Source organism: Dipodomys merriami, unplaced genomic scaffold, assembly GCF_024711535.1.
Source record: "Dipodomys merriami isolate MVZ:Mamm:240054 unplaced genomic scaffold, mDipMer1.0.p SCAF_20, whole genome shotgun sequence".
Classification (NCBI taxonomy): domain Eukaryota; kingdom Metazoa; phylum Chordata; class Mammalia; order Rodentia; family Heteromyidae; genus Dipodomys; species Dipodomys merriami.
This window is the reverse complement of record NW_027203382.1, coordinates 19,919,877-19,938,544: the sequence shown is the minus strand read 5'-3', so window position 1 is coordinate 19,938,544 and position 18,668 is coordinate 19,919,877. Positions and strand designations below refer to the sequence as shown.

At 34.1% G+C, this 18,668-nt stretch overlaps 1 protein-coding gene across 6 annotated transcripts in view; it reads left to right on the top strand.

Annotated features, from left to right (window-relative positions):
* The window catches only part of Atg10 (autophagy related 10), a 282,749-nt gene that overhangs the window by 198,821 nt on the left and 65,260 nt on the right, over positions 1 to 18,668 (top strand). For 3 of the 6 annotated variants that reach the window (XM_070031160.1, XM_070031157.1, XM_070031161.1), the window contains one exon: positions 5,011 to 5,108. The exons of 1 other annotated variant lie outside the window; for it this stretch is intronic. In XM_070031160.1, the coding sequence (XP_069887261.1) occupies positions 5,011 to 5,108 (98 nt within the window). Of the gene's footprint in view, positions 1 to 5,010; positions 5,109 to 8,058; positions 8,094 to 18,668 lie in introns of all 6 variants that reach the window. 2 more of the 6 variants (XM_070031159.1, XM_070031158.1) reach the window with 1 other exon arrangement.

Genomic DNA, 18,668 nt, shown 5'->3' with positions numbered 1-18,668 from the left:
TGGGAAGGATGTTGGGAAATTAGAAACTTCATATATTACTGGTAAGATGTTAAATAGTCCCTTACAGTTCTTCAAAAGTTAAATACAAAATTGCAATAGGGTACATCAATTCCACACCTAGTATACATTCAAGACCAAACAAAACATATATTCATATAAAACACATAGCATCCTTACCATTATAGCCAAAAAGTGGAGAAAAATCTCAAATGTTCATCAGGTGGTGAATAGATAAGTAAAATATGGTATATAAAACAAAGAAATACAATTTAGCTGTGAAAGGAAATGGAGTAAAAATACATGCTATAACACATGGTTGAACATTGAAAACAATAGGCTACATGAAAGAAGAATCACCAAAGTTTACCAATGTTCTTGATTTCATTGATGGAAAATATATAGAATAGACAAATTCATTTAAAACAAAGAAATTACTGTTTTCCTAACACTAAACAGGTAAAGGATTTTGAGGAATATTCCTAACCAGTTTGTAGTTTCTTTATTTGAATATATGGTGAAAACGATTTTATTTTCTCATCTTTGAGTAGCTGTACAAAGGAATTTACAAGTGCCAAAAATATTCTAAAATTGATTGTATTGCTGGTTAATAACTTGAAGTTATCATTAATTATACTCCTTAAACTCATGAATTGTGTGTATATGAATTATATCTTGATAAAGCCATTTATTTAAAAATTGTGCTTAAATATCCTACAGGTGCTAAGTGACTCTCCTATCCTGCTTTGTTCTCGTTTTCCACTCTTTCTCTCCCAAGAACTTATGTTCTTCTCTGAGTCAGGAATTTCACTGATGTTTCCCAGTGTTCACTAACAAGTCACTCAGTGAAGTCTGAAATTGCAAACCTACCCCTGGGTGGCATATCATAGTCGATTATTCTTTTATACCACAATATATATCACCTCTTAATATAGCATACAGTTTTCCAATTTATTGTTTTCATTGTTTATTGTTGTAATCTCCTTTTTCCTCAGATAAGTGTAACCTCTATGAACACATTTTTTTAAATTAAGTGACAAAGGCTTAGAACAATGCTTGGCAGTTAGTAGGTGCCAAATTATATAAATATCTGTTTCTAAAATTAACTTCTTATCTCATTACCCCAGGGAGAATCTTGAGGTGGTGAGATACTAGTTCTTCTGTCTTGAATTAAAACAGTTATTTTTCACTCTGACTTAGTAATTCCATTCTAGGGCATTTATCAAAAGAAAATAATTGAAAAGAAGAGAAAAATTGCTCATGCTTACTTTGTGACTACTTTGGGCCAGGTACTATTTTACAGCTGGTAATAATTTAAGTGACCAACAACAATGGAATACTTAAATTATGGTACATCATCTGAGTACTATATCACATAACCAATAAAATCGTAATGATAATGTTTACCAATGTGGAAAATGATTTCTGAATAGGAAAAATATATAGAAACTTTTATCTATAGCACTGATTTAACAAATGTTTATTAACTATTTGTGTTGTATCAGACCCTGATCTAGGTGATGGGATATATTCATGAACAAGATTATTCAAGATCTGCCATCCCACAGCTTCATAATTGGGAAGGACAGAGAATAAGAAATATATAAACAAGTACACTAACTTTACAGAGTGATCATTGCTATCCAAAAAGACAGGGAAAATAATTAACTACCTAGAATGAGCCTATGGCAGTATTGAGTCTTCTCCTTTACTAAGAGCTGATTTCTCTGGAATAATGGTGAACATAGAAAAGATTTAACAAATGCTTGGATTTTATAATGTGGAACTGGAGAGTGTTGGTCTACAGAAAAGTTTTATTTTACCTGTGTTTGAAACCAACAGTGGTGGGGATTCAGAACTAGAAACTGGAGACCTATGGTTGGAGTCTTGGAACTTGAGCTCCAGTGTAGCAAAAATGGATTTGAGAGCACAAATTCGAAAGAAATTTAAAGTATAATGATGTACTATAGTTTTCCTTAAGAGTTATAAGGCTGAAAAAGAAGAGTATGTGGAATTACTCCTGAGTTTCTAGTTTCGCTGCATTATAGGGGCCACAGAGAGAGTACCTTGCAATGCATCAGTGTGGGAGAGTTGGTAGTAAATGTTCTCATCATGAAAAGTAGTTCCCTTACTATGTGTCTATATGTGAATATATATGTATAAAAACTAGAAAGCCTAAAACCATAGAAATTCTCATGTGTATAAAAACTAGAAAGGGCTGAAACCATAGAAATTTTTAACAACTTCAACAATATACATTTTTGTGATATAAATAAAAAGTACATTCTGTTTTTTTAATTTATTTTTAACTTTAATTGTTCAAAGGCTTTGCCATTCAACAAAGTAGCATATGAATACAAGAATCTTGATCAATGCACCTTTTTCATCTTTCTCAGAACGTATACTCAATATTCATGGTTTAGTTATGTTTGGCTTCTATGATTGTTATTCTATGTTTAGCAGATCATTTTTTAATTCTTATATCCTAAAGAGCTCATATTCTATTTGATGTTTCTGTAAACTTGTGGTACCTACTCTCAATTCTAATGTCAAATATGATGAAAATGTTCTGTGTCTCTGTGCATTCATGCTTGACCACTTATTAATGCATTTTGTATGAATATTTCCAGCATACTAAGCAGGTTTTTGACAGTAGTCTCATCCAAACCCTCTACTCCAGGTTTAGAGTTGTGATTGAAATATTTTAAGGAATAAAATTAAAATCATTACTGTTTATAAGATCATTAAACCCAGCACCATTCTCTAAATCTGAAAAGCAATGGCATAGAGAAAATATTTATAAAGAATGCATTCTTTTATGTTTCAATTTTTCAAAAATTATAAAACACTTATAAAGCATAATATTTGTTTATATTTTCAAACAGCAGGAAAGGCATTAGACTGTGATTCCTGAAATCTAGATTCTGTGTTTAGCTCAGTTGTGAATTAGTTACATAATTTTGGAAGATTTCTGTTTTTCAAGACTTTGTTTGCCTTACTTATAAAATTAGTTGTTATAATAGCTCTAACATTTTGTTATTTCGCTACTTCATTTCTTATTATTTTGAAGTGTAAATATTATTTTAGAAGCATTCAAGATCTTACTTCCTCTCCTCCCTACACGCGCATGTGCACACACACACACACACACACACACACATTCATATTTGAAGATGAGTAATCCTTATCTTAAGAACAGGCATATTCTGTAAATGTGTTCAGAAAACAGCGTAACACAGATATTGAAGGCAGCTTGTTTTTAACTTGTAGCTAAACATGACATTCAAATGTTAATTGGATGAATGAATCTTGTTCATTTTACAGACATGGAAATGTCAATGGAATAAAACTATTTATCACAAGATAATGGTTTCCTGCCGCCAGATAAATGCCAAGATGAAGATACTTATTGAAAATGTATCAAAATACTCTATTGCTATTTATTGAAAATAAAGGTTGAGGAAAAGTTCAACTTTTTAGGTCAAACATGAGAAATGCTCTGCTTACCCTATTAATATATTACTGTATCAATGACAGTGTTCATGAGGTGAAAACATAGTATTGTTATAAGAAATACAGTTTAGAGATGATTTCTTTTATTCTTAAGAATTACTGAACAGTGGGTTGTGGACTAGGAAAAGATGTTTAAATATTATTGAGCTCTTATTTGTGTCTAACACATACCTGAATGCATTCACTAGTGTTAGCCTATGAGAACAAAATTTGAAAAGGATTATTCTAATTTTACAAGTAAAGTTAAAGAACTTGTAGTTGCGCTTAGAGTAATTGCCAATCTCAGGGTTTAAACTTTGCCTGGATTCCAAAGTTAGTGTTTTTCCTTTATACCTTACATTTCTACTTACATTATGTAAGTTTAATACTACAATGCTTTCTAGTGTTTCAGGAATTAGGAGAATTACTGTTCACTGAAGTTTTTGCTGATCCCTTGATACCAGCCAGACTCTTCTTGTTCCCCTCCTTGCCCAGCAGTCTCTCCTTTTGCTGCCTACCAGACCCTGGACATTAGTTAGTTCTGACTATGGACTGTGAAGAAACTATAGGCTTCCTTTGTAGTGAACTCATTTTCCCTAGTCCTTTTAGTTATCTGTATATTTTTCATATAGAAGATATATTTTTCATACTAGGAGATAAGGTACTAGAAGAAATTATGTGTTTTCTTCTCTCTTTTCCCCATAATTCCCAGCAGAGTGTTTTGGAATCTATATGGTCTGTTTTAAGAAATAGAGGAAGTATTAAGGGCTGTATAAGGGCTGTATTATGAACTCATATGAATATGGAAGTCCATTTGCTTGGACCTTTACCTATGCTTGTGTATGTGAATTTTCTTTAAAACACATTAACTTTTATTTTGTAAAATTTCTTGAGGCAATGGATGAGCAGCTAATTTAACTATTATTGAATACAAAAGATAGACTCTTGTATGTTTAAATTTCTCTCAGGAGGAAAATCCTAATCCATATAGTATTCTTGATATGTAAGTAATATATGTATTAGTAAAGGATTTTGTGTGTGTGTGTGTGTGTGTGTGTGTGTGTGTGTGTGTGTGTGTGTGTGTGTGTGTGTGTGTGTGTGTGTGTGTGTGTGTGTGTGTGTGTGCCCAGTCTGGGCTTGAACTCAGGGCCTGGGTGCTTTTCTGTGTTCAAGGCTGGTGCTTTACCATTTGAGTCACACCTCCACTTCTGGCTTTCTGATGGTTAATGGGAGCCTGGGTTGGCTTCAAACTATGATTCTCATATCTCAGGCTCCTGAGCATCTAGGATTAGGTGTGAGCCTCTAGTGCCTCTGGCTTTTCTAAAAACAAATTATTGTCAAGATGCACAGAGGGGTTACAATTACATGAGTAAGGTAGTGATTATATTTCTTATCTAACTTGTTACCCCTTCCCTCATTTTTTGAAGAACTCATAATACTACTTCAGTACCTTTAGATCAATAATTTGCATCATCATGTCATGTAGATCACTAATTCAAGCCTTACCATGCACTTTCACAGATGGGAGACCTTTATCCCTGAAGGACATATGGGAAGGAGTTCATGAGTGCTATAAGACACGACTACTACAGGGACCATGGGACACTATCACCCAACAGGTTAGAGATTCATTTTATTGCATACAATTCTTTCCCACTCTCATCTTTTTTCACTCCATTCATACAGATTTTATTTCAAAGATAGTTTCCTTAAGTGCACCTTCCCAGCTATAACCAGACTTAGTTTACTTCCCTATTATAAGCTTCCATAACACCCTATGACTTTCCTTCATAGGGCTTACCATTTTTGAATTATATATTTGAATGGTTTAAAAAAATTAATGTGTGCCTTTCCCCCAATTTTGTGAGCTCCCTTGTTGGCAGACCATGTCTATTTACCTGCTTTACCTGTCATTGTACACTCAACACCAGCACAGTATTTACTGAATAAGTGTTCAAAATAATATATTGTGTAAGTAAAAACAAATTAAGGTGGTACATATAAGAAATAGATGTGTTAGCTTTCATGTTAGCTTTCATCATCTATAATGCTTTACAGTTTTACTTATAGGTACATTTGCAAAAAACAGTCTGCAATAGTGATCTGCAAAAGTAGAAATATAGATCTGCTGAAAGGAGATATAAAAAGTAGATCTGCAAAAGAAGAGAAAATAGATCTGCCAATCATATAAGTCTTTATTACTTCCTTGTTAAAAATTAGCACTTAATTACTTTAGAAATTTAAAAATATCACCTTGCAACCAATCATGATCTTAAAAAAATTTTACTTATATCAAGAATCTTATTTTATCAATCCTCTGCTAAGCTTAATAAAAGCTTTATTTAAAAATTATTCTTTTGGCCATTAGAATGTTAATGCTTACTTGTCTATTTGATCATAATAATGGCAGTTTACCTTCCAATCAACATAAGAATCCTTAGTATCTCATGGGTAGTTTTTTGACAATGACTATAAGTGACCACTTTCTAGGTCGTAATTGAAGCCAAAACCAGCTTTAAGTGTCTTTCACATTGCCTCTCAAATTAATCTCTCTCCCCCCCCCCCCCCCGCCCCACCTTCCCACGATCACTCTTCTAAATTAAGTCCTTTGACTTCACCGGGAACAATTTGTAAAAGCCTCTTATCTTTGGCTTTCTGCTCCTTTCCTCTCTTCCTCTTATGATTAGTTACATCTTAACTCTTGCATACTTCTCTTATACATATGGAGGCCTGCAACAGCTCTGTGAGGACCTGTGGACATGGTCTAAATGTCTTGCCTGGGCTTCAGTGGCTGCCTTTTTCCTGCTTTCACCTGCTTTTTTGAAGTTTATCTTGTACTCCTTCCATCTAAGCTCCTGCCAAACATGATTGCCCATATGCATTTTAGGCAGCTTGTTCTTGGAATTCTTTCCAGTTTTAACACCTTCCCTCTTTGTTTTCTCTGCATATTTCCTACATATTCTCTCATACACAGCTTTCTATGCAACTACCTTGGCCTCAATGGAATTCCAAGTTCAGTAAACTAGGCATATGTAGTTGCCAAGAAGCATGGTAAATGATACATAAACTAAGCAGACTTTAAGAGTTTTGGCAAGAGTACCTTACTCTGTCTAAACTATTTTTAAGTAAGGTGAAAGCTAACAGTTTCGATTGTCATGTCAATACAAAATGCCCAAAATGTATACTATAAGGTCAAAATCCACAAGACCCCCAAAATGCCTAGTTTTAATAGTCAAGGAAAATGGCAAGAGATAGAGGAAGAAAGTATTGAAAAACAATATGCATATAACTTTTATCCTATTGTCAACAACTTCTCAATGTTTCCATTGTGCTCCTTATCCCAGCACTCTTCTTTCCCCTCAGTATTGGGTTTGAACTTAATGCTCTGTACTTGCTAGGAAGGCATTCTTTCACTTGGGCCATATCTCTAGTCTAAAAAAGGTAGTGTCCCTGAGTTAACTGAAATCTTGATCCCAGTTTTTATCCTTTTACATTACTCTCAATAGCAGCCTTCTTCATAATCTCCTTGTAATCTCTAGCCGATAGCACCCTCCCTGGTGCAATTTTGTGTTTTAATTCCATATGTTTTGTTGTATAGCAAGAACACATTTTGAGAGGTCAAATCTGGACTCTTTATTGGAAAGCTGGCAAATGCAGGCAGACTTTTGTTGCAAAGACCTGCAGCCCTCCAAATACACTTAACACTGACAGAAAACTGAACCAAGAGAGCAGGAGAGGAAAGAAAAAGCAGAAAAACAATACCCACAAACAAGATCAGCTCCAGTGGAGAGCTGAAGTGGGATGCCATGGTGGCCGCAGAAGAACCAGGACACAGGACACAGGACATAGTACACAAGGCATTACCTAATGGCACCTAAGCTGGTCTCTGGGCATAAAAAAGGTCAGATCAAGGGTCAGAGTCACAGGGAGCTTGAGAGTTCATGACCCAATGCTGGCAGGTCCAGTAACCTAGTGTTCCAGTCCCTACCCCTACCTCTAGGAATTGAGGCATGCACATCACTTTGGAGATGGGACTTTTGTGCCTCCACCATGAAGACAAGATGGTACCAGTTAAACCCAATACCCTATCATCCACCACATGGCCAAGATGGCACCAGTTAGATTCAGCATTCCTCCTTCAGTTTGTGTTCTGACTCATTACATGGAAACAAAATTTTTTAATTCAACTATATTTCTTAGTTTCCTAAGAAAATAAGATGTTTCCAGTAAATCCTTTCCATTAGTAGAACTCCTAAATACTTAAGTTAACCAAATTAACCAATTTATACACTAATGATTTATGTGTATGTGTACGGTCCTGGGTCCTGAACTTTTATGCTTAAGGCTAGTACTCTGCCTCTTAAGCCACAGAACCACTTCTAGCTTTTTGGTAGTTTAGTGGAGATAAGAGTCACACAGACTACTGCTTGAGCTGGTTTTGAATTGTGATACTCAGATTCAACTTCCTGTGTAGCTAGGATTAAAGGTGTGGGCCACAAGTATCTGGTTTACACTAATGATTTTATTTTACAATTAAAACATTCTTTTAAAATTTATTTTCTTTTAAAGATGCTGAACAGAAAGGTTACAGTTACATCAGTAAGGTAATTAATACATTTCTTGTCAGGCACTGTTACCTCCTCCTTTGTTTTTCTCCCGCTAACCCTTCCCTCTCTACCTCTCTACCTCTTCCCTCTCTACTGACTCCATCCCACCTCCAAAGTTGTAAGGTTCATTTCCAACGTAGTGTCTTGTGAGTATCATTGTTACAATGGGTCATCCTGTGTCCTTGTTTCAGCACTTTGGTATTCCCCTTCTGCTCCCCAAATTAGATAATTGTATATATACAAGATGCAAGGTACCAAAATCAAATACAGTTATATATACCATAGGAGGAAGAGCATACAAAAGAAACAAAGTAAAAATCACATAGTACAAGAAAAACCTCTTGTGTCCATATCTTGGGATTCACTTTGCTTAGCATCATCTTATATGGTCATATATACATACCTTTTGAGCTTTTCTGCTCATCTGATAAGGTTATCCTAGATATATACTAATTATTGCTAATAAGGGAAAACATGGGACCTATATTTCTTTGGGTCTGGCGTACTTAATATGATTTTTTCCAAGTCTTTCCATTTCCTAACAAATGGAAAATTCTTTCTGATGAAAACCTAGAATTCTAGTGTGTGTGTGTGTGTGTGTGTGTGTGTGTGTGTGTGTGTGTGTGTGTGTGTGTGTGTGTGTGTGTGTGTGTGTGTGTGTGTGTGTGTGTGTGTGTATTACATTTTCTTGATCCATTTATCTACTGAGGGGCATCTTTGTTGTTTCCAGATCTTTGCTATGGTGAATAATGCTGCAATAAATGTCGTTATGTCGTTGTGCTGGTGTGCTGGTAGCTTTAGTATGGCCTTGTTTGTGATCATTTGGGTAGATGCCCAAAAGTGGGATTACTGGGTCATAGGGGAACTCTGTGTAGTCTTTTGAGGAACCTCTATACTGCTTTCCAGAGTGGACACTAATGCTTTTTAATAGATTGACTAATGTATCAACTTTTAGATGTTTGAATGGACATACACTACAATAGTAGTACAAATAAGATCCTTTCCTAATAAATATTGCTTTTTCTAACACCCCTGCTGGGATTTACTTAATAGGGAGATATTTGATGCATGCAGATTGCAGGCCAACTATAAAGTTGAGATAGCCCTTTGGAATTTGTCTTTATTCTTCTTACAACACTGCTAATGGCAAATTTCATTTAAGCCTTAAAGTTACTCAACATAATGCCTTAAAGAGTATTTGAGAAAAATCTCATTTGTAGCCATTGTACTATATGATATTTTCAAATCATAGCTAGCTAGCTAGCTAGATCCTATTATATATATATATATTATTTTACATACATATTAGATATAGTATGAATATGTTAAATATTAGACATATTAGATACATACTAGATTTATGTCATAGATATATACCTAAATATATACAGTATCTATCTACTTATTTCTTTTAAAGATGTTGGTTTTTAATTCCAGATTGGCTAATAAGTTACTATTTTTGTCTTTTTGTTTGAGATCTTTAGGAGAATGGATGTGCAATTTTATAAGACCTTCATGGAGAAAAACAAACAAACAAACAAAATACCTCAGTGGATGGATGGGGGAGGGTATGATACAGCCCTGGAGAAGAATTAAACTGGTGGAGTATTGTGGGACAGAATAGTATACATCATTTTACAGAATTATACTTAAGGAATCATTAGCTTCCACACTGAACACGATAATAATATGCTGTCCTCCAGAGTGGCTTAAAAACAAAAGCAGCCTTTGCATAATATAAAATGCATTTCACTTCATTTTCAGACCTGATTGTGCTCATATAGTTTGTTGCTCTTCATCTTTAGTAATCACACTTCTGTTGTCTCAGCATTTGTCTTGATGATAGGGGCCTGTTCATGTTTTACATGAACCCTCTCTTTTGAAGGCAAGCCACTAGTGAATCTTATACATTTGATTATGGAGATTACTCACCTGTCTTTGTCCATATTACAGACTACCTATTATCTCAGCCCTAGAGTCTAATAAAGAACTTTGGCAGAAAGATGGCTGGGTTGGATCTGCCTAAAATGGTAGAGTATTATAATGACATGACCATCACTGAAAGTATGAGTCTGTGTTTTGTCAAAGAATTCCTATGTCTTGACATAGGCTAAAATCACATGAAAAAATTATATCTTAAATTTTGCTTGAAGATGTTCTGTGTGTGAGGGTGTGTAGTGGTCAAGTAGATAATTCTCTAAGAAACTCATGTTTGGGGGAATTAAATATATATAAAAATTGAGGTAATAAAATTATGATATTATCTATCTATCTATCTATCTATCTATCTATCTATCTATCTATCTATCTATCTATCTATCTATCATCTGTCTACAGGTAATTGAACCTAGAACCTTCTAAAAGCTACCCACATACTCTATATCACTGAGCTATATCTTCAGTCCTGGACTGTCTTTTCTCTGGTGTCTCATCTGGATTGAATTTTTTGAAGAAAATCGTAGATACTATTTTTAATCCATATTTAAGTTAGTGTCTCTGTGATGTTGCGTAGTATGTTCCTCCCTGTATGTTTCATAAGCTGATAGTTAGATCTTGAGGCTTGATCAAAATATGAGGTTTGCAATTTTTAGCAATAATACTTAATAATTATTTCTAGCTACCCAGATTAAAAAACATTATGTCTGGTTATTCTTTCTTAGCAGCCATTGCTGCAACCACTAGTTCATTATGGTGATGATATTTTATTTCTATAATTTATTACTTATTAGTTGGGCCACTTCTATAATGACAGCTTCTCTTACCAGCTTAGTGTCAGCTGAGGTATACTTTTCATAGGAAAATCACAAATATGTGATTCTTTCCCTAGTTTTCTTTCTTAGATTCTTGCCTATGCTATAGCATAATGAACTAGTTGTCTAGTTCAGAGTTGACCAATAATTTTAAATGAATATTTATGAACTCAGGAATGTAAATGTTTTGTGCATTTCAATTCATTATAGTGATTATTCTTCTTGATGTTCATTTTGCTACACCTTTGACCAGTTAAAGTTTATCTAAGTCCTTTTGATACAACCTATGGATCTCGGATGGCTTTCTTACTTTCTTCTATGAAAAGTTGTTGTACATTTATGTTGTGCAGAACCTGTCCAGACTTGGAATCAGCCGTTTTCCAAGGAAGATTGGTTGCAGGAGCCAGACAGAATGAACTTTACTCTGAGCATCAGCACTTACAGCTGCATGACCTTTAGCAAATTATGAAGTATATTGCTATGTTCATTTATCTTTTCATTAGCAATGATGGTAGCATGTTCAGAGTTGATGGGAAAACTAAGTAAATCAATATATGGAAAATACTTTTAGATGTTGTTTCTCATACACTAACAGTAAACATATTATGTAGTTATCACAATTACTAACATCATTATTTCCAGGTAAATACTCCTACTTCAGAGATTTTTTTTCCCAGCCATTGGTGGTTAAATGAGAACAAATTTAGGATTTGATCCATTCTCTTTTTTTTCCCCCTCATGGAATTGATGAAAATCTCTGAGCCTAAACCAAATGCATATATGTCAGGTCTCTATTTTAGCTGTATGTTGCTTCTCTCTTCCTGTATTATCCTCATGAATCACTCTGCATCAAGAACTGCATCTTTATACTTTGGGGTCATAAGTATGTTTCCAAAAGAAAATGCTAGAAATTGACTGCTTCCTTTTTATATTATTAAATATTTTTATTGTTATTATAAAGATGATTTACAGAAGCCTTACCATCTCATAACTCAGGAAATGAGTAGATTTCTTTTTGGACAGTGTCAACCCTTCCTTTGCACTCGCTCAGTTTTTCCCTCCCTGCCTGCAAGTTGTATAGTTCATTTTCATCAGTGTGTATTGAGTATCACTGCTGCATTTGTTCACACTTTTTCCCTCTCTGAGTACTTTCTTAGTAACAGCAAAAAAATAAAAACAAACAAAAATGCTTATTTAGGACACAATTTGAAGTAGAAAATCGATTAGTCCTGTCTATTGCCTATTCAGTCCTTGGTGGAGATCATCTGACTGCATCAAAACACAAAAGAAAATTTAAAAAGAGAAATGGTTATGTTCATGAGAGAAAATACAGCAAAACAGGGCATCAGAAGAATTTCAAGGACTAGCCTTGGGTTCCTTTGTTCGTTTGACACAATGACTGACTATGTAACCAAGCCAGACTCAAACTCATGTTCCTCTTGCCTAACATCCGAAGTGCTGGGATTATAGGCATATACCACCAAACCTGACTCAACCTTGTTCTTTTTAGTGTACCTTAGAGGGAATTAACCAGTGTCTATGAGAACTATATTAACCCTTTGAGGGTGTCACCCACACTGACCCTCTGACCTCCACTAGGCTCTACTTCTCAAAGATTTTACTACTTCATCATTGCTCCCCAAGGGTCAAGTTTCTAGCACATGAACATTTGAGGGACACACTCAAACCATATGTCATATCATGCTCCTTTCTTCATACAAATAAAGATTATATTTTTATAAATACTGTTATACTGAGGACTGTGTTCACATTCTAAGTTAACATACTTTATATGGCCTAAACATTTATTTTGTTTCATTTTTAAAACAATTAAAACATTTTTTTGGATTCCTAAAGGTATATCACAGAATACATTTTATTTTTAATGCATTTGAGACATTTTTGTGGAGAGCTATAGGAATTAAACTGAAAAAAACATTATACCTACAATGATGAATAAGACAACTATGCTATACCCATTCTGTTCTGCTATGTGACAGGTCTGTAGAAACCTCAGGTGTCTGGGTCTAATCCTCGAATGCCTAGATAGTGCTTGCTACCATTTCTGTTATTACAAATTGCCTATTTATAATTTGATGGAAAAGATTTTTCTCTATGAGACTTTAAACTTCTGAAACTTGTAGATCAGACTCATATCATCACTGTTTTCAAATTTCCAAATGACAGAGGGGAGTCTATCAGGCAGCTTCATTTTATACATGTGTGTTCACATTCATGAATGCATGCATACACATTCCTCTTGCACAATGGCCTTTTTTGAAATATTTTTGGTCTGGTCTTTTTTTATTGTCAAGGTGATGTACAGAGGAGTTACAGTTTCATAAGTAATATAATAAGTACACAACTTGTCAAATTTGTTACCCCTTCCCTCATTTTTCTGGTCTTTTTTCCCTTAGCTTTCCAATGGTAAAGGGGAGAGTTGTATATGAAACTACAAACCTATGTGTTATTTCCTTATGAATATATTATTTCTAACACCTAAACTCTGTACTTCAAATTTAGGAAGCAAGACTTTTGAGGTACTTATTTTCTGACTTTATATATCTAGAAAAAGGTAGCAAAAAAAATGAATGTGGTTAGATGTACAAAAGTAAAAAGAAATCCCTTGATTATTTTTCATTTGTGGGGGGAACCTATATAGTGCATATTTTGTGTATATCAACACTACTGGTTTCATTTTGAAGCCTTTGGCATGCCTAAAACATGCATACAATAATTCATTTCAGTGAGTTACATTTTCTTTCCATTATAAACTTTGCAAGGCGAAACACACACACGCGCGCGCACAAACACACACACACCACCACCACCACCACCACAACAACAACAACAAAAATTCAAAACTCTTTAGGTATATTTTGCTGAATAGATTGCCTTTGGCTCTCAGTGATACAGGAAGTCACTGGTTAAAGATTCTTAAATAATTAGGCTTCATATGTTGCCTGGTGATTTATAATGATGGCTGATAAACTGATGATTTAATTGTGCTTCCTCTAGTAATAATCTTAAGTGCTCAAGTGAAGTTCCAGTGATTGGCTTTCTTCTTCAGTCTCCCTGGAGTCTTTAGGCATCTCTTTTATACAACATCCGATAACTGACTTTCAAACATTCCTATTTAAAATAATACAAACCAATTAAAGCACACAGCTGTTTAACAAAACTTCTCAGTGTTGGTATAGGTCTCCATGGGTATTTCCTGATGGCTCATAATGACATAAATTTAGTGCACCTGGTAAGAACTGTGTGAACTGGAAGTGGCTTAATTCTTAAATGACAAGAAAATTAAGGAACTTTATGGATTGCTGCTGCTGCTTTAGGATGACTGCCAGCTCTGTGGCCAGCTTCTCTTTGGGTTTCATTTCATTCAGATGGGCTGCAGATATATGATTGTTTTCTTTGTAATTTTCTACTAATTTGTTGAATCAGAGTTGCTAGGTATTAATTTTGGGAGTCAGTAAGTCAATTTAGTGGGCATGCTTGTGTAGAAACTTTCACTGTTTTAAAAATTCTCTTGGACTCTGCCATTTCCTTGACTTCCGAGAGTTAGATATGCTCCTTTGTTGCATTCTTTCTTACTTTGGTATCTAAAAACAATAAGGAGAGTTTGTTAGTCTTAGGTTCACTGTGACTTTTAACATTTATTAAGTCACAATGCAGTGTGGTGCCATACATTGACAAAGGACTTCACTTCCATATCCATTCTCTTACTAGTGAAGTAAGTCCACTGTCATTCATACTCTGTTGTGCTTTGCTTGCTTGGGAAAACTCTACACATTTTATGAATTATTTTGTACCTTAGACTTCCCTTAAGAAGTATATGGCACAGAAATGGAGGGAAAAAGGGAAAACAAATGCATCAGTGATACTCAATAGAATGTTAAAAATGAGCTATATACAACTTGTAAGTGGGGAAAGGAGGGAAAAAGTAGGAGAGGGAAGGGATGACATTGCCCACCAAAATATATTCACTACCTGACTTATGTAAGAGTAGCCCCAGTGTACATCACCTTTAGAAAACAATTTGAAAAAACTTAAAAATAAGTACATTAAAATTTTTCCCCAATTATTTTTGACGAAGGCATTTTATTTTTTTATTCCTTGGTTCTAGCTTTTGGAATGTTTATGGAATGTTAAATGCTATTATAGCATTATAGTAACATTATTTTCTCATCAACTTTTACTTTCTTATAGTTTCAAACTACTAACCATCAATTAAGTGTTCAAATTAATGTAAATAGAGGTTTTTTTAATGGGACTCGTCTTATTAAAATAATTTCATTTTTAAAATTTATTATCAAGATGATGTACAGAGGGATTACAGTTGCATAGATAAGGTAATGAGTACATTTCTTGTAGAACACTGTTACCTCTTCCTCATTTTTCTCCTAAATTCTCTTCCCCCAATCCTCTCCCCCTGCCGCAAGTTGTAAAATTCATTTCCAATATATTGCATTGGTTCACTATTGCATTGGTTCACTCTTTGTCCTTTGTCTCACCATTTTGTTGTTCCCCTTCCCTTTACCAAATCAGATACCAAAACAGTACCAAAATAAAAACCAGTGACACCAGGAGATAAAACAAAGGGGAAAAAAATGAAAGAAAAAAGAAATAACTTCACACAGTGCATTAAAAACAAAAACAACAACAACAACAAAGAAAAACATCCTGTTTCCATATCTTGGAGTTCATTTCAATTAGTATCATCTCATATGGTCACAGGCATATAGCTATTGGGCTATTGTGATCCTTTGCTAGGACTATCCTAGCCATATACTAATTCTAACAAATCTTGTTTAAATTTTAGTGAGTATTTAATTTTTTTTTTTATTTTTTGGTGCCAGTCCTAGGGCTTGAATTCTCAGGTTCTGGGTGCTGTCCCTAACTTCTTTTGCTCAAGGTTAGCACTCTACCACTTGAGCCACAGCACTGCTTCCAGCTTTTCCTGTGTATGTGGTACTGAGGAATCGAACCCAAGGCTTCATGCATGGTAGGCAAGCACCTAACCACTGAGCCACACTCCCAGCCCTGAGAGTTTAAAAATTATGGTTTAAGATTATACTTCTAATAATTAAGTGGGATATACTGGTATACTTGAGTTCTGTTTCTTAAGTTAAAATTTATTTCATTAGAAAATTAAAAGGATTGTTTAATATTCTGTTTCATATACATATAGTTCAGCAGAGTATTGCTTAGCTTTTTTCAAAGTTTTGATTTAATACATGCCTTGAGTGTATAAAATTCTTATTTAAAAATTTTTATAACATTTCATTGATCCTTAGAATTTCTATGCCTACAAAAGATGCAGCTTATAAATATAAAAATAAGATACCATTTAAAATATTTAATAATTGCCTTAAACAAAAAAATTAATAATTATTTTTTGTATTGCTCATCTTAACATATTTTATTTGATAATTACCTATCATCAATTTTTGATTTTTTATTAACATTTTTCAAACCTCAAATGTGAAGACTATTTATCTTCTCATTTCCAGTTTTTGAGGAAATGGTTAATAGGGAACAGAAAAGGCAGGAAGGTCAGCCCAAGACCTGGAGATGAAAAGCACAGGCCAGGCTCTGATGGCTCACACCTGTAATCCTGGCTCTTCAAGAGGCTGAGATATGAGGATAGCGGTTTAATGCTAGCTCAGGCAGGAAAGTTTGTGAGACTCTTATCTCCAATACACTTCTCAAAAAAAGTCCAAAGTGATGCTGTGGTTCAAGTGATAGAACACTAATCTTTTTTTTAAAATCTTTTTAATCTTTTTTTTTAATCTTAAGCACAAAAAGCCTCAGGGATAGTGCCCAGGCCCTGAGTTCAAGACCTAGGACCATAAAAAAAATTAAAATTAAAGTTAAAAACAAAAGGAGCATGAGCACAGGTTCTGCTGAATATGTGTCCTGGATACCTTAGTAAAGGAGTATGTGTTTCTTGAGAAAGAAACAATGTATTTTCTTATTTATTTATTTATTTTATTAACTTATATTATTTACACAGCAGAATGTTTGCAGTGTATACATATTCTACTATTCAGTTTTCGAACTTTTTTATCCACTTCCTATCGCCTTCAGCTGCTTTACACGTTATTTTCCTAATTCTTTTGCATGTCAGCTATTAAGTTAACATGCTAACATTTACAGTCTGTATAGTACAGTTAAATCATTGATCAATAAATAAAGATAATACCAATGTTTATAAAGCATTTGCACAAGTTAATGTAGCTACTTTTATTGTATGCTAATGCTATTTTTCAATATATTAATTCAAATCTACTTCCTTCCCATTTAAATTTCAATAAATATTTCCAAGTGCTATTTATAGATACACACATATGTTACTCATATAGCTTAATGTGCTAATACATACATACACTAGCTATTAAAATAATCAAGTAAGAACAAGTGATGGAGGAGAAACCACAGATTTAACAAAAAAATCTAAGCTAAAGACAGTGTTTGAGTTTTCTAGTGAAAAGGGAAAGCCAGTTAAATGAATTACTTAATTCTGCTATAGTAGGAAGCATACAAGTTTATAAGATGGGACAGACTTTATTCTTATATTAACTTCTAGAAAGATAATTTTACAAATATGAATTATGATCCCTATTCTAAGGGATGGGGAAGAAGTGATATTCAGTGAGAATGGTATGAGAGAAATATAGTTATGTGCTCTGTGTGTTTAGGTTTAAACTGTAAAGGGCTTTACAAACAGCTTAACTTCAAATAAAGCCTGAAGATGTATTTTAGATGTTCTAAAATGTTTTTAAATTTGAATGATGTTAGACTAGGTTTATGCTATAAAGCTAATTACAGTTATCGCTCTTCCATATTGTCTTATATTCTATTTATCTATGCCTCTTTACAAAGGACATTTGAATTGAACTATTTATTCTTTTACAAAGAAAACTCAGAGCAGCTATTTGAATATGGATATTTAACTGCCCACCAATAAAACTGGCACATTTAGGCTTAAAATTTTGGTAGAATCATTATTTATTCTGATTTTAAAAGCAATATATATTGGGGCTGGGAAGGTGGCTCAGTGGTAGAGCGCTTGCCTTGCATGCTCAAGGCCCTGGGTTCGATTCCTCAGCACCACATAAGCAAAAAGAAAAAAGCCGGAAGTGGTGCTGTGGCTCAAGTGGTAGAGCGCTAGCCTTGAGCTGAAGAGCTGAGGGACAGCGCCCAGGCCCAGAGTTCAGGCCCCACGACTGGACCAAAATAAATAAATAAATAAATAAAATAAAAATAATATATATTGAAATTCTTTAATGAAAAGACCATAAAGAGGAAAATGAAGTTACTTCACATCCTAAACATTAGAAGTTTAAACCAGTATCTGGTGGCTTAAATTCAGAAGACTGAGAGCTGAGGATTGAGTTTGAACCCAGGACAGGCAGAAAAGTCTGTGAGACTCTAAATCAGAAAAATGCCAGACTAGAAGCATGGCTGAAATCCTAGAGTGCCAGCCTTGAGTGAAAAGCTGAGCAAGAACATGAGGCCATAAATTCAAGCTCAGGATCAACATAAGGGTAAAGATAAGAAAGTTTTAATGCATAGATTTCTAGAAAGTATATATATTAAATGTAAATATACATATAAGTGGATCTTACCATGTGACTTTATTTTTTAAAATTTTTTCATTATAGACATCTTTCTACCCAGTATTTAATTATTATATCTCATAGAATTCTATTGTAAGATGGTGCCATATTTGTTTTAACCAATTTCATATTATGGTCTGAGTTTTTTCAGTTGTTTGTATTATAAACAGTTACAAAATGAATACCTTTATACATGT